The 27,554-nt window shown below is 39.9% G+C and overlaps 1 protein-coding gene across 1 annotated transcript; it reads right to left on the bottom strand.

Annotated features, from left to right (window-relative positions):
* Positions 1-354: 354 nt before the first annotated feature.
* Positions 355-20,510, bottom strand: impg1b (interphotoreceptor matrix proteoglycan 1b; the record flags this gene model as incomplete). Its single annotated transcript, XM_083906654.1, has 18 exons — positions 355-429; positions 964-1,047; positions 2,724-2,910; positions 2,986-3,171; positions 3,767-3,977; positions 4,903-5,122; positions 9,582-9,671; positions 9,944-10,566; positions 11,277-11,690; positions 11,770-11,969; positions 12,105-12,163; positions 13,682-13,834; positions 13,937-13,983; positions 14,099-14,133; positions 15,207-15,235; positions 15,757-15,923; positions 16,669-16,884; positions 20,444-20,510. The coding sequence occupies 18 exons, from the start codon at positions 20,508-20,510 to the stop codon at positions 355-357; spliced, it is 3,063 nt and encodes a 1,020-aa protein (XP_083762780.1).
* Positions 20,511-27,554: the final 7,044 nt, after the last annotated feature.

Here is a 27,554-nt window from a genome sequence, read left to right as displayed (position 1 = left end):
AAAGAGCCTTGTTAGAGTCTAACGTCAAGATACCACCATGTGTATCAGTATGTGAATAATAAATACCTCAGTGTGAGGGAAAATACAACAACCTTTTGCCAAGGGTAAACAGGAAATGTTCCTACTATATAATAATATATGAAATAAATATTTAGGTTTCCACTTTAAGACAACCTAAGTCCACCTTAACATCCTTAGCTCCCTGTCTAAAAAAATACTCTGTCCTTATGAACGAATAATCTTGATCACTGGTCTGTTGTACCTGCATCTGTGCAAAGTCAGTAGAATCTTCTTCTCGTCGGGTGTTGCTCTTTGTTGCTTGTCCTCCTACTTCTCTCGCTGTGATCCAATAATTCAAACTTCAAAACCTTCGTTATCCGGCATCCTTAAAAGATAACATGTCCTGTAGTCATTTGGCAGTGACCACGTCTAAAGGAGAGAGCAGGGAGAGTGATTCATTAGCATTTTCTGTCTCCAACAATTAATAACTTGAGAATACGATTAAAAGTACAACCAAGACAACCAAACACACATTTAATTAAATTCATGAGAAAGGCTTGATTTTCTTTTGCTCAAATGTGATTGTCGAGCAATCAATCAACACAAGTCACTCACTTTGAAAATAATTCCATGCATTGTCTATAATTTATTTTGTAGATCAAGATTAATCACAGCACTTTAAAAGCAACACGACCTTCACATTTTCCAAGATTATCTCGATGGTGCATGAAGTCATAACATACATTGTGTTCTTTTAAATGCAATTTCAATCGTGATTTGGTTTGTGATTAGAAAACCAAAAAACAGAGGTTTTACCTTTTACCGCATCATAGAGCTGTGAAATATTTCATGCAAATATTACTAAGTATTAACAACGCTGTCTTAAACCACAAGATAAAAAGCAGTTTTCACCTGAATCCAAATAATTCCTACTTCAAAAGCCACAAAATCATTGGCCCTCACCTCGTTGTGTGGTATAAAATGATGAAAGTCCACCATTTCGGAGACTAACTGTTCTGGTCTTGTTGTGTAGAGTTGTCTGGGGATCTGTGGAGGTAGAAAGTGGACAGGCTCAGTGATGACATCACTGCTTCATGAATACGTTATATATTACCAGAAGTATTTGGAGAAGCTCATACTACAGTAGAAGCAGAGGCATGGACACCACAGGAACAATCTGCCACAGGGAAACAAGAGCATACTACTGTGTGTGTCTTCAGAGCTGTGGATGGTGTGTGGTCCTTAAACTGCCTAAACTTTGCTTGAGCAAAGCCTCGGAGCGACTAATGAAGGAACCTTGATCGAGATTTAATTACCACAATGAACCGTTTCAAATTGTGCTCAAGTAATACTTATAAAAAAAAGAAAAAAAAAAAGTTAATCAACTTTGATGGTGAGTTTAATGGAGATTAACTGAATGGAGGATGAATGCGACACAAATAGAAGAGCAGGAGGATTGTTTGTTACTGTGTATTAGAAGCAGAGGTGGAAAGTCATGAGTCACCCACGTTACTGTAATTGAGCAAGTTTAATGTGTACTTTTGTACTTCTTAAAGTATTTTTAAAAATCTATAATTGTACTTTTACTTTAGTATTTTTTTGGAATTACTTTACTTCACTACGTTTTAAATCACATCTGTTAGTGAGTAACAAAATGTTGGTTGATGAGGACAGGTAAATGAATGTTGAGGACAGGTGAATAATGAGGACAGGTGCGTAATGAGGACAAGTGAGTGATGAGGACAGGTGAATGAATGAATGATGAGGACGGGTGAACGATGAGGACAGGTGAATGAATGTTGAGGACAGGTAAATGAATGTTGAGGACAGGTGAATGATGATGAGAACAGGTGAATAATGAGGACAGGTGAGTAATGAGGAGAAGTGAGTGATGAGGACAGGTGAATGAATGTTGAGGACAGGTAAATGAATGTTGAGGACAGGTGAATGATGATGAGGACAGGTAAATTAATCATGAGGACAGGTGAATGAATGTTGAGGACAGGTGAATGAATGATGAGGACAGGTGAACGATGAAGACAGGTGAATGAATGATGAGGACAGGTGAATGAATGTTGAGGACAGGTGAATGAATGATGAGGACAGGTAAATTAATGATGAGGAAATGTGAATGATGAGGACAGGTGAGTGAATGATGAGGACAGGTGAATGAACGTTGAGGACAGGTAAATGAATGATGAGGACAGGTGAACAATGAGGACAGGTGAATGAAAGATGAGGACAGGTGAACGATGAGGACAGGTGAATGAATGTTGAGGACAGGTAAATGAATGTTGAGGACAGGTGAATGAATGTTGAGGACAGGTGAATGAATGATTAGGACAGGTGAATGATGACGACAGGTGAATGAATTATGAGGACAGGTGAATGAACGTTGAGGACAGGTAAATGAATGTTGAGGACAGGTGAATTGGCGGAAGGTTCTTGAGTAAGTGAGAAACTAAGGTTTGCCTATAATTAAAACCAATTCATGTGAGATTTGTGTCCCTTGTCCTTTTTGCACGACACAAGAAAGAACCCTAACCTTGTTAAAAAAGTAACTTTTACTTGTACTTAAGTAAAATGTCATTAAAATAGTGGTACTTTTACTTGAGTAGAATATTTCAGCCCTCTTTCCACCTCTGATTAGAAGAGCGGAGTTTGCTGCAGCGTGTTAGTTTGTATTAATTGAAAAGATTTTCGTTCAGAGTTATTAAGTGTACCTCAATACTCAGGTGTATATTCTCAATTGAGGCTAAGTGTTCCTGCTCAGATTGTTGTGACTGGGAAGAAGAAGCAGAACTCGAAGAACACGGCAACGTGGTCACGTGAGTTAAAACACCGTCATCGTTCTCAAACACTGGGTTCACCCTCAAAGTATTCTCAAAGGCATAGGGAGCAAGGGTGTGCCTACAATGTAGAAGGAGATGCTTTTAACCACACAAAACAACATTTAGCAAAATCAGGGTAACAGCTCATACTTACACCAATGTTACAGCCTTCCTGGTCTTAATACATTTCTTGTTAATGAATATCAAAATGCCAATGATGGCACAAACAAAGCAGAGACTTCCCACGAGGCAGGTTATAATTAGAGGAGGGTCCACTGGCATTGATACCAGCTCATTGCAGCGTTCTCCATGGTAGTGCCAGTATTTGCCTACAGGACATCTAAAAGAGAAGAAAACATCTATGTAGGCCAGAGTGGTACTCTTTATACTTCATTTTAATTAAAAATGTAGGTATTACATGCTTGTATTTTCTCACACAGTTAATTACAAATGCCCTGAAATCCATGTTATGGTTATTACTGTGACGTTGAGAGAATATGGGTAATTTTCAGAAGAAAATATGCAAGAACTACTTACAAAATACAATTATCCCTGCAATAAGAACCAGGATTATCTCCAGATAACTTGACTTTTTATGTATTATCCTATTTATCATAAACTATTTGCTGTACACAATTTACAGCACAAAATGGCTCTAAACAACCTCTATAAATCAAAAATGGAAACACGGAAGCATAGAGTAAATTCCAGAAATGTCGTTATTCACTACATTAAACAGATTAATGGCTACTCACGTTTTGTTTTTTTTCTTTTTGATGCATTAAAAATAAGTTGTAATAATATTTTTTTCACGACAGCAACAGATTTACAACATTCTCTCCTCAGCATCAATATTTGTTTCACACAGAACCCCTTACATAGGCGGTAAAGACTGCCATTCAGTGCTGTGTCTCATCCGTCAGCTGTTTTGTTACCTGCAGGTAGCTCCGTGCCCCGGGATTATTTCACACAGGCCTCCATTCAGACAATAATCTGGCTGCAGAGAGCAGGAGCTCTGGCACGGCAGGCCGTCAGCGGCGCTGTAGCCCGGGTCACACAGACACTCGGCCTCATTGGTCCAGCTGTTGACCACGCAGCGGGAGAACTCGTTGCAGGCCAGGAACTTGCAGGGGTCGCCTTGGTCGGCTAGAAACAGCAGAGAGGAGAACAGGACACACAGAGCAGAGTGGTGAGAGCTCGATAACGTGAATGCAGTCACCAAGACAAAGGTGTTGAAAATACAAAAAGTAATGAACTTCACACAAAAAGATGTATCATGTCACCCACTACAACAGGGGTGAGTGATGACCGGTGAATGATGAGGACAAGTAAATGATGACAGGTGTCAGGTGAATGATGTGGACAGGTGAATGAGGACAAGTGAATGATGACAGGTGAATGGTGTGGACAGGTGAATGATGACAGGTGAATGATGAGGACAAGTGAATGATAACAGGTGAATGAGGAAGACAGGTGAGTGATGAGCACAGGTGAATGGTGTGGACAGGTGAATCATGGGGACAGGTGAATGATGACAGGAGAATCATGGGGACAGGTGAATGATGAGGACAAGTGAGTGATGAGGACAAGTGAATGATGAGGACAGGTGAGTGAAGAGGACAGGTGAGTGATGAGGACAGGTGAATCATGGGGACAGGTGAGTGATGAGGACAGGTGATTGATGAGGACAAGTGAGTGATGAGGACAGGTGAGTGATGAGGACAAGTGAATGATGACAGATGAGTGATGAGGACAAGTGAATGATGACCGGTGAATGATGTGGACAAGTGAATGTGAAGTGAGTGAGAAAGTTAAACCATTTGTGACCTTTGACCCATGTTGAAAAGTAACGTTTACTCTGAGTACATTTTAAACAACTTTAATTTGAGCACATTTTTTAGACCAGTACTTTTACTTGTACTTGAGTAAAACGTGATAAAAATAGTGGTACTTTTACTTGAGTAGAGTATTTCAGTACTCTGCACAGTGCACAGTGTGAGAGTGGTGTGGAGCTAAAAGGGCTTAATCAGCACAGTGGTATAGAAAATCAACAAGGCAAGGCCCTTTTCACCTGGTTCTACTTCCAAGGAGCGACTGTCGATCTCAATGTCGAGTCGTTTAGACGCGGCGTTGCAGAAGTCTTCGAGCACACAGTGCACGGCCTCAGTGACGTTGTAAGGTACTGGTTTGTCCAGTTTCATCTTGCTGTTCACCACAACGCTTCCATTCCTGAAGTTGAGAATCTCCAGCTGTTTGAATCCAGTCAAGTTGGACTGTAGATATGGAAGAAGCTGTGGGGGAGGGGGGAAAGGAGAGAAAGAGCAAATCAACTCTTCGCTCCATCAGTTTATTCCACTTGTTTTAAGATTTCAAATGAGCCAAAGTCATTTGAAAAGATTAGTGTTTGTGGCAGGAGGAGCTAAAAGAGAGCAGCAGACACAGAGAAGCACAGAATCCTTTTCTTTTCACAAGGATATTGACAGTTAAATGAAATTATGTCCGAATAAAGTCTGTGTCGAGTATCAGTGGAAAAACTCTGTGCTTAAGAAATGATCGGAGGAGCAGAGACCACACTGACAGGACTTGGCGATCAGCTGATTTTAAATTATTCATGTCACATTTTTACAGTGCGAATGCTATGAATAGTTGGTTAATTAAATTTTGATGCGAGCATGAAATCCTGCACGAATTACTGATCTGACTGTGTAATTAGATCCAGCACAAAATTAGGGTTAGGTTTTGCAGAAGTGTGAGCCGAAGACGACACGTCGAGTTAGCTCTAGTCACAGGAGGAGTCGGGGGGGGCGGGGAGGAAGCGACGCGCAAGATCAAAGGAACGACTCGCAGGGATGATAAAGTTAGAGTGAGTCCATATAAGACGTCTATAATACGCTGTTTGGAGGATGCTTGTCCACTTAATGATACATGAGCTACACTTACACCACAAAGTCAAAACACAGTGAAATAAATATCTAAATAGTGTACATTTTTGTAGTATAGTATGTTACACCACTATATCCTTGTCTGAGGCAGCAGCAAAAATTAAGCTCAGCTTATTCGTCCCTGGCCAGCCTAAGGCACACCTGTGCAATGTTCGTGCCTGAGAGGTGGAATGGATTTTTTCAGCTCACTAACACAGATTTAGACAGATTTGTGAACAATATAAGCGAGAAATGGTTCTATTGTGTATATAGAAAATGTTTTAGATCTTTGAGAGCAAAAACAAAAGTGTTGCGTTTAGATTTTTGTTCAGTCTATGATATCGAAACAATATCGGAATCACTTTTATAGAAAATGGGTAATTTTTGTTTCCCAATAAAACAATTTCTTCCAAAATGACGCAATACAAAGATACAATATTATATCACTGCAATAAGCCTGGTTTTAACACAATCACATCAAGGTATAGTTGCAGCTCACGTCTTAAATATTTCCATTTAAAAACTTTCCCCTCAGACTCAGACTCGCAGCTCAGATGACTGAGGAAACCAATCTGTTAAGACTATGCACTTGGACTGATGATGCCGGGGAGGAGGAAGTCAGCCGAGGAAAGTAATGGACCTGCATCGATGTCCATCGATCTAAACCACTCTCCTCCTCCTTCGCCAGCCACTTCGCGTTCAGTTGCGCCGAGGCAAACATCAAACCACCGCAGTGTGAGAGGGAGAGATTACGGTGCTTTAGCTTGCCTGGCTGTCGAGCAGGAGATAAGAGGCCGTAAGCAGCTCCGCTCTGATTGGGTTACTTCACTTATCACTGGCAGACAGTTTACTGAGGGCTCGTCCCTATAGCTAATAGTCTGCGAGAGTAGAGAGTACGAGAGGGTCCAAAATTGAGAACAAAATGGGCGGTTTAACTGGACACAGCTTCCATTTGTCTCAATGCACAATGTCAACTTATGGACAGTGTCGATTAGATACCAATCTATAGCTCTTTTGCCTTTCGCACAAGGTCAAGGCCGAGTTCTGTCACAGTCTGTGCACGGACTGAGGGGAAAAGAAGCAGAGATGGTGCAGATTCCCCGCCACGCGAGCATTTTTGCAAATAAGTGCTGACACAAACAGCCATAATTTCATTCTTCAAACACACAATGACATTTGCTGCTCAGAGGTTACACTTGTATCTACTGGTTCTTTGTTGTTTGTTGTTGTTTTTTTGGAAAATCCAAGTGAAACATCCCTTTTCTCTGAGGTCAAACTATAATAAGGGTTTGTGTGCTACCATGAGCAAATAAAGTCATTCCAACCTCCATGTCCATGTTTATTGGTTGCTTTACAAACCAGTAGGTACAGGAGTAATAGAGGAATATGGCACAGGGAAACAGGAGAGCTCATATTTCATATATATATGTATATGGGGAACACTAAGTGTACCATATGATAAAAGGTTCAATATCCAGCAAAACATTACAGGTTTCATTATGTCCATTTAAATGGGCTGTGTAATGCATGTTTGTCATTTCTTTATTATTGCTTTATCATGATGCTACTTTTCCAGTGATTTACAAGCCATTCTTGACCACGTTATTGAGATGTGTTTGATTCAAATAGCCCATTTAAAGGAAGCCATAGAAATGGGATGTTGACGATTAACAGCGTATAAAAGAAAATACTTACCACTTCAACTGTCTGAACACATTAGTTTTGCCAGGAAGCTAAATAGAGTAAATCACGAGGATAATTGCAGAAACCACGGTTTGGGCAACCATTAAAGACTGGAAATGGAGTGATATTTGTTATTGCTCTGTATGTTGTTTATATTATGTGATTTACATACATGTTGTGTCTATATATGTTATAAAAAAAGAGACTAAAGTTAACAGGAATCTTGACTTTGAAGGCTGCAACACCAGCGTTTTGCCTCTGCAACAAAACACACAATCCAATTTGTATTGAACCTCCTCAGTTTGATGTCCAGGCGTTTTTATATAATGGAGCCTAAAAATATACACCTCTCCACGAGCCTTAAAGAAAGAGGGATGTCACAGGATGCTTCTATCTTTGATGTGAGGTAATAGATGCATTTTTAATGAGTAACTAAAGCCCTAAACCACTTTTTTCCAGGTAAAAACCAGTGTGTACGAGAATCTTACGATGGCGTATTAGCGCCATGCCATGAGGAGATTAAATTAAACCTTAAAATTTTCAAGAACAAACTTGCAATATTTAATCTCAACATGTCCATCAGAGTGAGAGAGCAACCACTCCACAGAAGCAGCCGCTGACTAACAGTCCAGGACGTGGTTGGAATGTGAATGAGAGTTTTTGACCTGCTGAAAAATATATATCGATATAAATATTGACTGGAAGCATTCAAATATTGATAAGGTAAAGCCTTTCTCTCTCTTTTGTGACATTACTGACCATGGAGAACTCAAGCAGTAAACCTGGATATCCAGTGCCTGTCCTAATCCCAACGAGAGCTGTGGTTCCCATGATTTAAATCTCTTAATTCTTAATATTAATAAATCAAAATCACCCTCTGCCTCTTTCTGGTCAAACACCAGTGACAGCATTCACGTTTAGCCATTGGTCTCTTGTCTAATCAGTGAAAATCTTGTTGTCCCAGGCTCCTCCCCCTTCTCTTTTTAAATGCAGGAGTTGTTGCTTTGTCACCTATTTTTTTAACCCTAACCTTCCAAACACTTGTGCCTAGTTGCGATGAAAAATACCGGTCGTATATGGGTCATATTCTGACTTCAACCAATCAACGCTGTGCCACATGCACAAAGATGTCCGCAGATACTTGACCGACATCTCGGCTAAGCAGATCGGAAGCCATTAATAGCGCAATGCGTGCGCTGCTGAAAATGACCGGAATTACCCTAAAGCTTCTTAGTGCGAGAGTCACAAACGACTGAGGCAGACTTAAGTCCCATGATTCAGCCTTACCACGGCCACTTTACTCTACTGTGCAACATGTATACAACAGCATTACAGCTTTAAAACGTCATTGACCTGAGTAGCTTTGCGATTAGCTTTACTAATCACTCATTCATTCATTTTTTAATCCACTCACTCATTTTGCAAGTTGATCTCTAAGAGAAAAGTATAATGAGAATGCTACATAATAAAAGTGGCTTCAACATCTGGATGTCACACCTGAGCAAGTACTAGTTTAGAGGGAATCCGCTTATTAACCTTTTTTCTACAAGTTAACCAAAGAATAGAGATTACATTTATATCAAATCTATTAACTCAGTGTTCAGTTAGCTATAAATGCACTGATAAAAATACTGAATATGTTGTTTCATGTTTGACAAAACAAGAAGGTATGGATTCGGCAAGAGTGAAAATAACGTCAGAATGTGTTATTTTCTCACAATCATAATGACGCTCACATTACATAATAAGAGTAAAGAAAACGTTGCATCTGGTTGGATATAATAGAGAGAAAGAGGTTGTGGTGGGCTGCCATCAACATCGCTCAATTTAACCCAATGTAAAACAATCCCAATAAAAGAGGGACTTTTTTATAACACAATACTGCAAGAATGAGTGAAAACAGAAAAAGCCAAGACATAAGCACAATTCAGATTTTTAAGGCAAAACATACAAAACACAAAAAAAACAAGTGCAAAGCATCTAAATATGTGGATAAAAGCAAAAGCAAAGCAAGTGTGAGAAATGTTAGTTACTTCTGCTCTGAAATGGTTAACATTATTGTATTTTGAAGAGAAAAAAGGGGGTTAGTGAGAAAGGTTATGCTCTCTGAGGCATCAGTGGTTCCAATGTGGAAAAACAAAAATACCGGTATGGAGGCTAACGTTGTCTGTCGCTTAGGCGCAGATTTACTGGAAGCTCCAGGGTTTGGCGACTTCCTGGAGCCAGAGTGCTGTGTCTAATGAAAAAGAATATTGTGCTTTTTGTTTGTGATTCTGACAACTAAATCTAACTTGTTGACAGTATAATCTACATTTATTATGATAATAAAAAATGCCATTAAAAATTAATAGACAACTTTGAGGATAAGGCTTACTGGAGGATGCATCTGCACCAACATGGAACTATCAAGTTCAACCAAACAGTAAATCTTGCAACACACTATAAGAGCCAGTATGAAAATGCAGCATGAAGAAAGATAACGTCCAGCACAAAGGCCTGTGTACCTACCAGCTCAAGAAAGGTATTCTCCAGGGATTTATATTCCGGGGAGGTCTTGTTGAACAGGTCATCAGAAAACATCATGTTTGTCACCCTCAAGCTAAAGAAAACCACTAACTCTTTGCTCTTGGCCGTCGCCATCATCAGAGGAGTGACGCCTCGCCTCAGGGACGGTGCAGCTGTGGATTCACGTGGACGCTCGTCAGACTCTGAAGGGATTCCACTGCTGCTCTCTTCCTCCAGAGGTTTGGTCACTTCTGCCTCTGTTCTGTTCCGATCTGCTGATTCTGCTCCATCGTCCTGTTCAACGTCCTCAGCAGGAAAGTTTGTTGAGAGTGGGCTTGTTCCACTCTGACCTCCCTCTGTGGGGTCTTCACCACTCTCTACAGGAGAGGGCAAAAGCTCCACATCTGCTTCAATGCTGTGGACTGCATCTACATGAGATGATGGTATGGATATGATTGAGACTGCAGCTGCTGGGACAGATGTTTCAGTAACAGCACGATATGTGGACTGAGGAACATCTGCAGTGACTTCACCAGCTCTGTCGCCCATCACTTCTTCAGACTGGGATTCTGGAGCTACCAAGGGAGCGTCCTCATTCTGTCGCTCAGGATCAACTGGTTCAAGTTCTTGTAAAAAAAAATAAGACATAATGACAGGGGTATTACAACCAAGACGTCGACCACACTAGTTACGAGTTATTACAAACAGGTATAACTAAGGCAGAATGTTCTATAATAAATCTCACTGCAGTTTTCGGGTGATAGTTTCTCTCTACACTGTGTGTTTACACCTGCAGGTGCAGATTATTCAGCTTCCATAATCTCTAAACCAATCAAAAATGACTGTAAGCAGCATAACTCGATTGGTAAATTATGGATTTTATAGACATATTTGGTGCAGAACTGTGTATGGATTAGTAGAATTAGAATAGTTAGTCTCCGTTGTTTTTCCCTCTGTTCTTTTTTTTAGACACAACTTTCTTGCTCTTTTCTTTTTCTATGACCTCACACGCTCAAAGCCATGAGACCGCTTTATTTTATTTTATACTAAATCCTTAGTATATCTTATGAATAATGATTCAAACACACATTTTTTTACTTGTGAATCCCGTGGATATGGTTTGTTTGTTTGTAAGTAATACAACTCGGAAAAGAGACAATAACAACAAAGTAAAGTTGGGGTTTAACTTTTCGAGGATCTTTGTTTTGAGGCCCTAATCTGATTTTACACCACAAGCTGTTGTTTGTTTGTTTTTCAATAACGTTTGCCAAGCTCCTGTGTGAATTTCAACCTCCGACTATATAAAAAAAACAGATTTAACCTGAAGCATCCTCACCTTTTGTCACCTGTTCTTCAGGATCAGCCTCATCCCCCCTGTCTTGTTCAGGCGGCAGCGTCTCCTCCACCTCTGCTTCTTGCTCTGTAGTAGTTTCACTCAATGACAGTGGAGTGTCGACGTTGCCAGCCTCTTCAGCGCTGCCATCTGTGGATTCCTCCTCTTGTTCTAAATGAATCTCATCACTGACGACAGGAGCGGCTTCTTGGAGGATGTTTGGAATGAAAGGCACAAACGTGTGTGTTTCTGGTACGACCGCTGAAGCTTCAACAAGGTTCTCTTTCTCTGCCGTTGAGGGGAAGAAACCAGAAATGGGCGTGTTGTCCTCTTTTGGGGTCTCTGTGGTGTTGTCCTCAGAAAGTATGGTCTCCACAGAGTTCATCCCGAGTTCAGAAACGGGATAAAGTGTGGTTACTGAAATGGGAATAGTTAAAAACTTTTATAAAACTTGATCTGAGCACTGAGTTAAATGTGAGTATGATATGATTCCTACCAGCCTCAAAGCTGAGTGTGTGTATGTCCAGCAGCAGTGACGGCTCCTGTTTTAAGGCCTTCACGATGATGTTCTTCAGCTTAGGAGCGTTTACGTCCTCGTCTATTTCTACCTCGGGCTCCTCGAGACCCTCGGGATCATCGCTGAGATCTGTTTCTCCATTAAAGACCACGGCGCAGCGCACAGACACGTCCTCCGAACTGAACGACACAACACACCGTGTCAGAATGACTCAAGGCAGATGGAACACGCCGGGTAACAGATGTCATATCTAATTTTAATCAAATGAATGATGTATTATCAAAGATATCGGAGGGGGTAAAATAAGAACTTACTGAAATCCCAGAACACGAATCTCTTTGAATCCTGGAATTTTCTCAAACACATGAAGCATCTTTACAGAGAAATATAAGAGAGAAACATGCTTTGATATGCAGTTTTGCATTTGACACAGGAAAAGCCATTTGCTTGTGCTGTTCTGCAACAGACAGGCAGGTCTAACCGCAGCCCCAAAACATCTACTCTATGACGACTACCACGTGGAGGTTCAGCTTCCTTCACTCACACCTGCAGCTGGATACACTCACTTTGATTAAGGGATTTGGAAAAGGTGTGCATGTGTCGTAGGTAGCAGCTGGAGCTGGGAGACACTGAAGACTACTGCAGAGCACGGAGAGGAGAAGCACACTCTGAACAGACAGCAAGAATTTACTGGCTATTGCAAAGTGCACGTCATATTAATAATATATCGGCCCCGATGAGCAACATGCAAATGCAGTTTCCTCTTGTTTTTCCTAATCAGCTGCTGTTGTTAAATCGGAGAGAAAGCCATGGCAGAAACTCTTAATTATATTTGCATTTCTGCACGCACCGCACCAAGAATGCACTGATGATGATGATGATGTGGTGCCTTTGACTTTTCTGGGCCAACGCTACATCATTTCTTTCAAAAGCTATCATGCAACAGAGGCTTTTGGAAGAGGTGTGGTCAGTCTGCCTTTTCAGTTAGAGTTGATCTTGAAGTACAAAGCAGTACACCACCACCACCGTTAGACACTTGACAGCCTCCTGCTCCATGCTGCAATATTTATACTCATGCTACAAGTAAATACGATTAATCATCAGTGAAATGGCCTCGGTTTCCACACAGCTAAGATCTAAGGATATGAAACAGTTTTGTTATCATTTTATCAATTGATGGATTTCCTTTTAAGATGGTTCTACTAAACCCTTTAACACCTAAGCCTCAAAATCTCCATCTGGACCATTAAAGGTTAAAATTGAAGTAGTAATAAAGTAGTGTATTAATAATTTAAAATGAAGAAAAACAATACAAATTGTTTAGAAAAAACACTGTGGTTTTGTCTTTGTCTCAATGTCCAGAAACAGGCCAAAAAACTCTCTCCTCTCTGGTGACAAAGACGCTGATTCTCTGGCTTCCTGCAACAGTGAGTAAAATTACCGTAATAACCACACATTGGCTTTGACGTACAACTTCTCAGCTTTTAGAAACAGCGCAGTAGCACAAAACTGTTGCGTAATTGCAGTCATGCAAAGTGTCGCCTGCAATACACTCGGTGTTAAAGGATTGAATGTGAAGTTGTGTCATTTTGAAGTGGTGCTATTTAAGTGCAATGATATCCAAGCATTCGAAAAAAGTGTTTTGAATTTTTTGTCATTCGTTGTCAGTTCTGTACATAAAATCACATTACAGATTGTAGATTAATGCTGTCAAAACAGTCAATAAGTCAATATTATAGATGAGAGATGTCTTATGAACCTTCACGGCCAACGGAAGTGAAAGAATGGTCAAGTTGGAGAGATAGAAAAGAGGGACAGAAATAAAGAATAAATAATAAAAGCTCTGTTACAAGACTGGCAAAGCAGACAAATATTAACTGTAAAATCTCACCTTGTCTGTGAGCTCTCGCGTGAACTCGTTGTAGTGTGGATCCTCGGGCTCGCTGAGCAGCCTGCTGTACGTTGGGTCCACAACGCTGATGCTGAACTCGATGATGTACTCCGGAGAGTCGTCTTTTATAACATTGGGTTCCTTCTCTTTGTTCTGGAAAACAGAAACAACAACAACAAAGTCTGGCTCATGACGATGTTATAGCTGCAGTCTGATTCTCATAGAGAAAAGGTCAAAGGTGAGGACCCGGCTCACCTCCTCGGTCTCAGTTGGGAGCAGAATGAGAGGCGGCGTCCAGGTGCCTGAGACAAAAGAACCACACCATTTAAATTATCTAAAGCTATAACAGCTGTTCATAAAGTGATTTCATTGTTTTCATTTCACAATTTTAATGTGCAGTATTTTGGTCTAACTCACACTCTCTCCCTGGCTCTGGGGTTCCACTGACAGCTCTGGAGCAAAAATACAAAATCACATTTATTAAGAATGTATTATTATGTTAATATACATTTGAATGAATCAATGATTCTAATGCTTAAAATGTGTCCCCAATAATATTCACTTTAACTGTTTTGGGGTGGCACAGATTTAGTCAGTGTGAACATCTTGGTTATTTTTAGAGCTAAGATATTTTTATTCTATAATGCTGCATAAGTGAGTTTTTTTTGGAAAAGAATATCAAAACACCACCTTTGCGTTGGGGTGCATACAACTTTGGGAAAAACGAGGATGACTTTCTTTTTCAATCTTGGGTGAGATTTTGTGGGGATTCATGAGACAACGCTGGATTTAAGGAAAAGATCATAAAGGTGTGGATCAGGCCTGAGGGAGCTTTTGTCGAGTGTATAGCAGCAGTGCAGGGGCAGGTGGGAGCAAGAAGCATTCAAACTGCTGAACAGCCAGGATTTCTGAGCAGTAGAATTCCCTTCTGAAACTTTTTCAGGGTGCGTTTCTTCGCAACTTCATACAGCGTGTTTGCAGCTGTCTCGCTTTGTTCAGGCTAAAGTTATCTTTATTGGAAGTTCCAGGGTTTGGCGATTTCCTGGAGCCGGAGTGCTGTGTCTAATGAAAAGGAATATTTTGCTTTTTGTTTGTGGACTGCAGGATTGAGATTCCTACAACTAAATCTAACTTCCTGATGGAAAATCTACATTTATTATTATTGTAATAACCACCATAATAAGAATTAACAGACAACTTTTAAGGCTTACTGGAAGATGCATCCGCACCAACACGGGGTCTGCTCCATCACAAATTGTATTGTTGTTATCTCCATTTATACTGAAATTAAACGAATGTTAAATAATGTGATGCAAGATCTAAATACTGCTATACTGAGAAACACAGCATTGTGTGAAACATTACTCCTCTGATGCTTTCATTGCCCTTGGAAATGAAAACACTGGTAATTGTCGACCAGTTATTTAGAAATCAATAAATACTCACTAATTTGTCTTTGAAAAAAAATGACTGCAGACTTAGGAAATGGACCTATGAGAAATTTAAGAGGGGGAAATTGCCTCACCCTTCACTTTCAGTCTGCTCAGCCACTCTCTGGAAAATAGGAAACATATATTAGCTGTCACATTAAACAAAGATTATACACTACCGTTTAAAAGTTATTATTTAGCTTTTATTCATCAAAAGAGTTGCAAAATGAATAGAAAATATAATCAAGACATTGACAAGATTTGAAATAATGATTTTTATTCAAAATAATAATTTTGCCCTTTCATCAAAGAACTGGCAAAACTGTTTTCAGCTGTGCTAACATAAGGGTTTTCTAATCATCCATAACCTTCTAACGCGATTAGCAAACAGAATGTACCATTAGAACACTGGAGAGAAATGGGCCTCTATACACCTATGTACATATTCCATTAAAAACCAGACGTTTGCAGCTAGAGTAGTCGTTTACCACATTAACAATGTATAGAGTGTATTTCTGATTAATTTAATGTTATATTCATTGAAAAAAAGTGTTTTTCCTTCAAAAATAAGGACTTAAGTGACCCCAGACTTTTGAACGATAGTGTATATGAACGTACTGCTGTGTTTTTAAGTGTTAGACTCACTCTGGCCACCATCTCCAGATGTTCCTGAGAGCTGCTGAAGTTCTGCGCCAGATCGTCCATGCAGAGGTTCTGGTGCTGGCAGGTGTAAACCCACGCTCTGTACTCGTCCGAGTTTGGGACCCTGTCCAGGAAGATCCGGAACGCTTCCCAGATGGCTTCCTGACACACTGAGAAAAAATAAATTCCATAAAACTGAATAAACGTCTTCTTTTGACTTTACTGACACAATGAAATACATCACAAGACTGAATGTTAGGATAAATCATAAAATGTGTAAATCAAACATTCATGTAATGTGTGTTTGAGTAAATGTCAAACCACATTTGAAAGACATATTCATGTTCCTGGCATTTTTGTGAATATTAAAGTCGTGAGCACAAAGGCTCCCCCCTAAAGCGACAAAGTGATTTATCCGCCTCTGTCGGGGGAAAATAGGCTCCACATTGTCTAATATATCGATGCCTGTGGGAAATTCATTCCGTTAACAATCGGGGAGCGGATACAGTAGCTTCAATGCACCAAATTAATCAGCCTCATTTCGAAATCATAATACACAACAGCTGCCGCGGAACAATTGGTATTACCAATCAAATGCAACAGCCAAGACGGCAAATCTTAACTCACACACAATCCATCTCTCTTAGAGACAAAATATTAGCATATAACTTCATTATATCAAGTGTTTTGCTGTGCGTTTCCATAGAAAAGGCTTTGGTGTGGCATCACATCATCATCGCCACGCTTGGGAAGAGCAAAAAACACAAACACTACATTTGATTCACATGATTGTTATCCTTTACCAATTACACAGTTCTACCAGGAACAGGTGTTTTAGTTGCATTGCAAGAGATTTTTCTCTTTAGCTTTAAAACTTATTTGTGTAAGTTCAAAAACAGTGGATGTGTCTCGTACCTCTGAGCTTGTAGTAGGCTCGATGGCTGCCGACGATCGCCTTCATGGTCTCCTGTGGACACACTTTGACCCCGGTGGTGAACACTTCCGACCTCTTCACCCGGTGTCGGTCTTGCTCTGCTCCGACGTTTGCGTTTCGTCTGATCGGTCGAGAGGATTCCAGAAAGTGTCTGTACTTCACATCCCGGAGTCCAGGAAAACTGTGTTCCCGAAGGTCTGCAATCACATTTCGTCATGAAGGTTAGTAAGAGGTTACGATGATATGTCGTACATTTTATCTCACATGAAACGTTGGAATCTCATAAAAGTTGTACAGTACTTTGAACAACTTCATGATTTCAGTTACAGATGAAACCACAACGACCTTTGGATGTCATTGCTTTATAGTTCCTTTAGAATTGTTGACCTCCTTGTTTCCTCGTTTAGAAATAATATACTTAAAGGTAGGGTGGGAGATTATTTTCTGGAGCATTTTTTTTACCCTATTGCTTAAAATCCTCTTCACACTCCGATTGTAACCAATTCATTAATGCATTGTCACTTCTAAATCCAACGAGAGAACAGGAAAAGGTGCCAACAACAGGTGTTGATCGCAAATGAAAGACAGGTTTTTGAGGAAAGCTACTGCCAAGAAAAAGGCTGATGCAGAGCGATCCAAGACCAGAGTGAACATCTGTGCTTGTGTTTGAACAATGGCGATGACTGAAAGTGATGACATGGTGGCAACAACTGTTTCGCTGGACAAGTAGGTTCACTATGTCTTTCTATCTATCTTTTGAGAGTATTTGTTGTCATTTGAACAAGTATCCAAAAAAAAGTTAGCGTCACCGAAATGTAACGAAAGTTAGCAATGTGAATCCATGTTTGTTGTGCGTTCCTGTGCTCTGGTGATCTGAAGAAAGGGGCTTGGACTTTTGAATTCAAAATGTAGCCTGCAATAATTGTTTTTTCCACGATATCCAACCCTACCTTTAAGGGAAACCTAATTGCCCATTCTAAATTAAAAAGAAATAAATAAAAGAGAAGCAAAGATAAAGCATAAATGTTTTTCTCGTTATCAAGTGAAAACGGACCGTTATCACGATAAAGAATAAATTACTCCATGATCTCGAGATAAGTGACTCTCGGCTTCCATGTGTATTTGTAAGTCTTGTAGATTCTTTGCAAGTATCAAGCACTTTACACCTGCACTACTATGATAATTGACGGATTTAAAGTACCTCATGCCATCTGCCTTTCCCTCTTACTGTAAGTTATCTGGTGCAAAAAAATGTGCAATGGAATTCTACATCTCTTTCTACTCTCAGTGGTGTAAAATCCTCTGGGGCCTGATGCTTCCAGGTGCTGCTTCGCACTCGTCAGGCTAATGTTGCGAACACGACGGAAAGTGCACACGCTGATGTGTCGAGAAAGTCAATGAGTCAACACTCGATTCTACCCTAAGGAATCGTGGCTGCGATGCTCGACTCAGCCCTTGTTGCTTCAGCGACGCTGCTCGATGGCCACAAGTGTGAGGATGAGTTTGTTGTTTTTGCAGGTGAGAACGTGCAAAAATGCACACATGAAGATTACAGCTAATCCCCTACCCTACAGATACAAGTGATAATCCAATGACTGAAAACCAACCAATGCTGTGATTCATGTATGCCCCAGCAATAACACAAACACACAGTCTTGCCTGTATCATTAATTATAACAGCACCAGAAATGAACTGCCCCAATTTTATGATCACCTTACGAAGGAAAAACAAGCTCAGTCTGCCCCGCGGAGGTATTGTAACAAAGGTAATTCCACACCATTACACAAGCCAGTGTGCCAGTCGATGCTGCCCAATACAGTCGCCCCCACCCCCCCTCCCGCACCACACACACACACAGAATAAAGCTATTTTCGAAGAAAGGCACTCATTGTGATGCCAGGTGGCAAACCTCAGAGAGCTTCTTAAGACAATAAGCCAGGATTTATGAGCCCCAAAACACAGACTGGAGGTCAAATAAGACCCAAATAACAAAGTGTGTCTCCTCAGGATTAGAGCGGAGGCACAGCGTCAAGGTTAGGGAGCAATAAAGAAGAAGAAAAAAAGCTAGTGATTGTAAATAATATAAACGCAAAGCTGAATAGTTCATAATTTTTAAATCTTAATTGCAAATCACAAAATGTAATAGTTGTGTCTTTGATTGTTCTAGGTTATACACTAATTATTTAAAAATGTAAAACGGGAAACAATACATGTTTTTCATCCTTGCCTCAGAGCTCAGAGTAAATATTCCAAGGGTGTCCTGTGTAAATGATCCATCTAGTTTGGAATTTATTACACAGGGGCTAAACAAGTGAAGTTTGAATTTTTAAAGAAATCAATCAAACAATTTAATTATTTGTCAGCGAAAAACTGACAAATTAGATAGTTTTCCCACATTGATTAGTGTGTATTATCTGCAAAATAAACCTACTATATAATCAACATATTCGGCTTTATTTAAACTACAGTAGAACACAGAGCATTTTAGCTGTTTTTTTCCATTACTATGTTAAAAAGTACAGTATATACAGAGGCTATAAGAATGTGTGAGTGTCTTATATCTGTTTTATCTGATGAAAAAATTAAATTCTCAAATACTCAAAATGTTTAAAATCGGATTGAATTTGAAAGACACACTCCCAGGATGTCCATATAAGGCTTTGTGTATAATTTACCAAGGTAAGCACTAAGGTTTGAAATGAATTTTATACATTATATTTACATCGGTAGTAAATTAATGATTTTTTAAAAAGTAGATTAACAGTCATTTTATTAGCAGAAGTGTTGATAATGCAGATGATTAAGGGGATATACTGTTTCCTTCTCTCTCAATGTAGAGCTCAAGTTAATACTGAAAATAATCATGATTTCTGTGTTGATTTGCATATTTTCATAGCAACCACAGAATTGAACCTGAGAATTAAAAAAAAAATAAAAATAATCAAATACAGAAGCAGTCGTTGCCGTTATGTTCAGGGAAAAAAAAAATTCATTGTTAATCCCGGTATTATGCATAAATAATAACCTCAACAATGAGCAATATTGTTTTCCTCAAATCCAACTTTGGTCAAACACCAAGAATGTACACACATAAGACTGTGTGGACAAAATATGTCCCCGTGTCTCTGAGGTCGAACAAACATAAGAAGCCAGTCCAAGTCATGTGTGGACAAAAATCTGAATCAGATTTTTGGGAAGATTGAAGACTTGCACATGCTCAGACACGGGAGCCCGGGGGGTGAGAGGAGGGTGTGCGTTAATGCCTGGTGCAGCCTGGGAGAAAAAAAAAAAAGGCTTCACAGCTGAATTACAAGCCAGAAAAGATTAGTGTCCTGCAACAGTGCAAACAGAATGGCTTTTGTTTCCTTGGGGATAATGAGCTCACCGGGGCTCATCACGCTGAACAAGACAACCAGTGTGGACGCAAATGTTATCACTGCTGAAAACGATGCTATCTCACTCAGTGTACAGCCATTGAATGTCATCATCTATTAAATTCACGGCAAATATTCATGACATTAACAGAGGTTCGCTTCCCCCCCACATATATATATATATATATATATATATATATAGAGAGAGAGAGAGAGAGATTTTTTTCCAGACTGGAAAGAAGTGTTCAGCCATCACCTCTATAGAATATTTAATCTTAACTGTGAGGAACATTTAACTTTTCCACATTTCTGTGTTAATGAGACACATTAAAGACATCTCTGCTTTCTGAAAGTGTAAAAAGAAATAAGCTGCATTCTTACCTTGGCTTTGACTTGCATGGACGGCAAAAAGACACAAAGTGAAGAACAGTCCTGACTTCAAAAGCATGGTGGGCTACTTTATATCGTCGTTTAAGCCCAAAGTTGACATTTGTAAAAGCGACCGCCGCTGCAAACAGTGATAAAAATCCAGAACCTCTTTTATCTGGAGTCCATGAACCGGCTGCACCAGAGGAGGACGTCTAGTCCACTCCTACGCTCACAGCTCTGGCTCAGGTCCTCAGCAGCACATAGATCCTGGATGCTTCTGGATCCCTGTAGAACACAGTGGTGGCTGCATGGATGGATGAGCAGAGGGAGCATGGGAGGGAAGAGAAGAGATGGAGGCAGGGGAACGGAGGGAACTTTGGCTCAGGAGTTGCCACCGTCAGTATATGACAACAGTGACGAGGTTAAAAAAGCAGGCTCTGACTCGAGTATAATCTTTTTACTTCTTCTTGCTACTTGTAATCCCCGCAGTGCCACGTGGCCGCGTAGCCTCATCCTGTTAGCCACCTTCTGGACCCTCATCTGTCAGCTGAGCAAACTTGGTGATCTGCCAACAAGCCTAGGCCAGATCAGTAAACTCCCCACACTGAGCATCTGTGTGTTACTGTACCAGCACTACAATCTTCAGGTTTTTCTCCCTTTTAAGGATCCTTCTTTCCTTCCTGTGTGCCCACGGCAGATTCCCTGCCTCTCAGGCCCGTGATCTCATCTGTCAAGTGAGGTCAGGACTGTGGTCTTGTTCTGAACTGTGCACTTGGCAGCCAGTCAAACGATGTGCCTCTCTCATACTGGTGTCGTCGCACAGCCAAGTTCAGCCTGTAAGGCCTCTCTCAGGACTATAAAGGACAGCGTCCACGTCCAACCCTGGCGCTTCCTTTCCCTCCTGTGTGCCGACACCTGTTTGATCTGCCTCCTCTGTTATCCTGCTCTTTTAGCTGTGAGCCCGAGGACAAGTGAAGCCAACAAACACTCACACGCTCTTTGATGCCCATGCAATTCCAGTTGCACTGTGCATGAGGCTGCTCCTCTCTCCTCTCATCACGTAACACGCGTAGCTTTAATGTTGAGAGATGTGAAAACTGCCTAACTGGGAAAAGGCAAGATCAAGACAAGTGTCCACCAAAGACTGCGTCCTCCTATAGGGATTTATATATAATAGTCTACAATAATAGACACTCAAAAACGGTAACCCTTTAGATAAGGGAACACATATTGACCATTAACTAGGTGTTTAATAACATATATAAGTAGCATACTAGCCCTTTATTAGTAATCATTAAGCATGTATTAACACCTTATTCTACATAAGAATACATATTCTACCTCTATTACGACATGAATTAAGATTTTTCTTACATAAGGTGTTAATACGTACTTAATATTTACTAATATGGTGAATATGTGTTCCCTAATCTAAAGTGTTACCCAAAAACCAAGACAAAGAGATGGCAATACAAGCTGTAAATGATGCACATTGAAATATATATATTTTTAAAATGGAGGGTGATGATTCATGACATAGCTTGTCTGGTTGAATCATTTTGGAATTAGGAATGGAATTATTAACCATAAAAGGGCCATAAAATGTAATTTTTCCAGAATAACTTCCAGTATCTGGCAGTTATTTACAATTTACTGCATGTTAAAATAGTTCACGTTAAAACAATTTAAAATGAAGAAAGAACAAAAAAAACAAAAGTTGTATACAAACAACATATTTTGCGTATTCAATTTTGAACAGTATAAAACAATATAAAATAACATTTGTTTGAGTTTTTGTCTCAATGTGCAAAAACGGGACAAAAAATGGACACACGTTTTTCCAACTCTCTCCGCTCTTGTGCCAATGTGTCGTCAGCGGTTCACTCGGCGTGAAAGGGTTCAAAACTATATCTCACTTGATCTGTAAACACATTTAAGTCAAAAACTGTTGACCTTCATTTGAAAAATTTAGTAGCAACAGTATGTGAGTAAATATCAATCAGAATAACTTATTGTGGTGATATTATGGCACGTGAGGATTAGGAGCAAATTAACAACGCACCGCAGTGAATAAATCGACCGGGAAGCAACGCAATCCATCCACCCGCCATTTTTATGACAGTAAATTCAACCTTGAACTATATTGAGTGTTGGCAAAAACACGAACCCGCAGAATTACTCTGCTGCAAACATTAACTTTGCTTCTGTGTGACATGGTGCTGTTACAGCAGGGGTTTAAAGCCTTATTTGCACAATAAAAACAGCTGGATATGATGCAGCTGGATATGATGGGGGGGAAAACTGAAAGACACTCATCTTCAGTAGAGCTCTGGCAGCTGAGCAGGTTGACATGTTCATCAGTATAAGCTCATATAGTGTGTTTAGAGTGTCCACACTTATTGTACTGATGAATAAGTATGATCAGCATTTGAAGAAAAAACAACATTCATCCAAATGTGTTTTGGGAACCACGATTGTCATTGTTGTGTTGTGAGCCAAACAGTTTTGCTCATATCCATCAAATGATTGGACAGTGTTTTCTGCAGCTGGTAAAAAAAAACATTTTTGTAAGTAAAAACAACAAAGTAAAGGTAGGGTCAAAGATAATTTTTTACTGTATTGCTTAAAATCCTCCTCACACCACGATTGTAACCAATTATTAATTAATGCATTGTCACAGAAATTAGAAAATTCAGTCACCTGTGGAGCAGACAGGCCTCTAAAAACACAATCCAACCATTTTGAACGGTCCAAACAAATGAATTGGATCATGATGCACCAATGAAACTACCATCTCTTCGTGCACTCACAGCGCATGTTCAGAAGATAAAGCCAAAACTTATTCTAGCTTACTTCGAACGAAAAGACGTTTTTTGGGAAAAAGCTATTGCCAAGAAAAAGACTGATGCAGAGCAGATCCAAGACCAGAGTGAACATCGGTGCTTCGTTTGAACGGTGTCCACAGAAAGGGCTGCAGCGTGATGCCATGGTGGCGCTGTTTCTTGTGGACCGGTGAGTTCACTTTATGTCTTTGTGATCTTCTGAGAGTATTTGTTGTTTTTTGACATCACGTTTGAACAAGTATCTAAATAAAGTTAGCGTCACCGAAAAGTACGAAGAAAGTTGCCGCGCAGTACTATTACTTTTGTAGTACTACTACTTTTGAATTCAAAATGTGGCCTTCTCTATTTTCCCCTATCTTTAATTGGGATGATCTCAGTATAGTATTATATTTAAAGGAAATGCTTAAATGTTAACAGTCAGTAGAGGTTATGTGAAAGGTTGAGATTTATGTACATGTGAATCATAGTAGGTTTTTTTTGCATTTGTTATATAATCAAACGTAACTACATCCGTTAATGACCCTGACCCAAATCCCCCCCTGAAGATTACCACCAGTGTCACGACCTGGATATTTTAAGTTCACGTCGAGGGTCAAGACATCATTTGACATTCAGTCTTTTAAATGTTGTTAAGCTGAAATCGCAATACTGACCACTGCTGAATTTTGAGCATCATTAATGCATGAATGCAGCCTAACCTTGTAGACGTGCGCATTAATTATGGATTTGTTTTTTTTTTTAACAGTCACTGTATATTCATGAGGCACTTTGGTATTTTTGCCAGGACAAACAAATCCTGTGTCACAGTTTTTTATTCAGACAAGCTTGACCTTCTCCCAGTGGCTGATGACTCGAATCATTGTCCAATTAGAGAGGTGAGTTTAAATTATGCAGCTCAGGGAAAGTGGTGTTTGCCATCTGTCATACGGGGGTCATTTCATTACGGTGCAGAGTTGGCCACAGCAAAAGGCATCTCCATCATCGTGTGAATCATACTGCTGCTATCACTCTGTCACTGCTTTAATCCAGAGACATTAACTGTGCATTTGCAATCAATCATACAGTGGCTCTAAGTCCCAATTCCAAAACAACAGGAAGTTGGGATTGAAAAATCAACAAATGAATAGAATTGGGCAAAATGTCAAAATCAAAGCTGCTTCCTTCAACGAAAATCAAAGCCCTGTGCACTGCTCGTCACGGTGTTTCTGTAAATAATAGTGTCATGAGTATACGATCTGCAAAAAGGAAATACATTTTAAAACAAGTTAAATTCAAAACACCAAGCATATCACAGACGACACGTTTTCTCAAGTGCACTTTGCGTTACCATAGTTACCCAGCAGTTAGTGCTATTTGAAAAAATTGCAACAACAGTTTCTGGAAGCTGAGAAGGTGCACACAAACCAATATAACAGTAATTTCACTCCTGCTGTTGCAGGAAGCCGGAGATTCTTTGTCAAAACTGTAGCGTAGTGTAGCCCTCGCTGGCTGGCCAATCACAACACAGCTCTGTCTTCTGGGGGTGAGATTTCAGTCTGAAACAGCACGACTGACGAGAGCTTCAGTGAGGAGAGATTTCTATCGGCACATTTACAGCAACTAGGAGGTTTTTGACCATAAAAACAAGTTAATGTATGTAAGTAGACCTCCATAACTCACATATATGTGCGATAGGACCACTCTATGGGAGCTTTCATACTTTTCTTACTTTTTAAATGACTTTATTCACGTAATATTACAACTTTATTCCAATACAAAATCCGATACTGTCCAAAAATCCTGTTTCTTTCTTACACAGTTCCACAGTTGGAGAATGATGTATTTGTTCAAATGTTCAATGTTCAAAAATTACTGTATTGGAATCAGTTTTTCCTATCAGTATCGATGAAAAAGAGTGGTATCGGGACATCCCTCTTAAAGCGGACCTAGAGTGGTCCTAGTTGCTATAAACGAGCCGATAGAAATCCTCTTTTCTGACGCTGTTCCTGAGCCACGTTATTTCAGACTGAACTCTCACCCCCAGAAGACAAAGTCTTGTGATTGGCCAATACTATTCAGCACATCCGCTCTCAGAAGCGCTGCTCCCCCCTCTGGAAGGGTGGATGCACTGCTCCTCATTATCAAAACATTGTTTTAACAATGTTTAAAAATAGCTTCTTCACGACTCCCCACCGCAGTCCCTTTTATGACTTTGACCCAGAGTCAGACCCAGAGTCAGAAGACACTGTCGCTCGTGAAACACCTCCACAACGGACGTTATTCTTCTTCTGCGGTTCAATATACGCAACCGGATGTGCCCGGACTAGTGCACGGAGCAGGAGGATCTGCTGTTCAGAACCAGTGTTTACGTAACCGGACTGGGTTTTTTCAGATTACAATAAAACACAGCGTTCTCAGCAGTGGCTGAACTGTTTGTTCAGTGCTTCTTAAACAAGGTAAGGACGAAGATACACACTAAAAAACAGCGTTAATTAGAACTTCCGGTCTAGGTCCGCTTCAAAAATACACAGGTGAACACTATCAAAATACAGCATATAATTTATAATTTAGTCTTATTATCTTTATTGTACTGTGTATGTATTTCTTATTGGACAAAGTGTTGCATTTGATTAAATCCTCATGTTTCTGACTTTCACATCAGCCCTCAGATCTTGTTCCAAACCAGTTCTGAAATATTTCTAAAATCAGGCCATATAAATAAATTAAAAATGTAGAAAGCATTGTTTCTGCATTCATCACCAATACTCACGCATATCAAAATCCCTCAGCTTTGACGTCACAACTGTGCTGCCAGAAAACCAGAAAACACAACCTATTATTTCCTACACTACACCATTTACCTGACGGTTTGAGGATTTATATTCTACCATTTTATTGCTGACTTTTAAATCCCTGTGTCAAGAGTTTGGTGAAATATAACCCCTTTCCCGCACTTCTGAGCTCCTCAGCTGCCTCCTTGCTGCTCGTTCTTCCCACATGTAGTTTGACACAAATGGTGACGGATGGTTTGTGAACATGGCTCCTAAATGACCTGCCTGAGGAAATGAAGTCTGCGAGTCCTGCTGCTCTTGAAACAGCACTTCTTTAAGACTGTGATTTTAACTTCCTTTTAACAGTTTCCTGTTGTGTGTTACTGCTCTTTTGGTATGACAAAGCCTCATATTTTTTTTGCAGGGCAACAAAAAAATCAGTGCGTTGAAGTGAGGTTTAACCTTCCCTGAGAGAGTGCAGGAAGACGAGAGCCCGGGGCCTAACACTCTAATATTAGAGACATGTTTGTCGTAATGCTCCTCTTTGGGTAAATCCACTCTGGGCTGATTATCAGTGTGATCCACTCTGCAGGACCTGCAGCAGTGAAAGTGCCAGTGCTGGAGTTTAAGTGCATGTGAAAACATTAACTGTGTCACCGAGTGCTGGAGTTCACGCACATCTGAGAAAAAAAAGTACAACGTTTATATGATGAATAACTATTTTGCAAACATTGCCCCATATTAATAGGGTAAAAGAGTCCCTGTTTGCACACCAAACACCAGGGGGCAGCAGGTTAAACTGTCCCATCAGGTGGCAAAAGTGATGTGTTGAAGCAAATGCAAAGGTGCAAATAATATGGGCGCACTTGGAGGAGTTAAGAACATAAACAGTAAGATCTAAGTTGGCGACCTACCAAGAAGAAGTCTGGAGAACAAACCCAGGAGCAAGACACGAGGGAGAGTCACACAGACTTTACTACATGAGGTAGGTCAGAGAGAGAGAGAGCGAGTGCATGTGTGTGTTCTTAAACCACAGGGCATCTAAAAGTGTGTCACTTCTTCTGATGGTCTAAGGATGAACACAAATGTGGGTCAAAAAAAAAAAGTGCAGATATCTGATAATTCAGCCTGACACTTTGACAAAAAAGGGCTTACCATCAGAGGTGGAAAGAGTATATTCTACTGTAAAAGTACCACTATTTTTGATAACAGTGAAACAGTAAAGTACTTTTACAAGAATAAGATTGTAATATTACGAGATTAAGGTCGTAATATTAAGAGATATATCATTATTTAACTTTTATTTTAAAATGTAATATCTCATCTCGTCGCAGGTTGCACCTGATCGTCTTTGCTTGATTAATAATGATTTTATTCTTGTGATATTACGGCTTTTTTAATATAACGATTTTATCAATGTAATATTACGACTTTTTTATTTTGTGAGTTTATTCTCGTAATATTACGACTTATTTAATATTACTGCTTTACTCTCATAATATTACATCTTTTTTTAATATTACAAGTTTA

Source organism: Microchirus variegatus, assembly GCF_963457635.1.
Source record: "Microchirus variegatus genome assembly, chromosome: 2".
Classification (NCBI taxonomy): domain Eukaryota; kingdom Metazoa; phylum Chordata; class Actinopteri; order Pleuronectiformes; family Soleidae; genus Microchirus; species Microchirus variegatus.
This window is presented reverse-complemented; position numbering and strand designations above follow the sequence as displayed.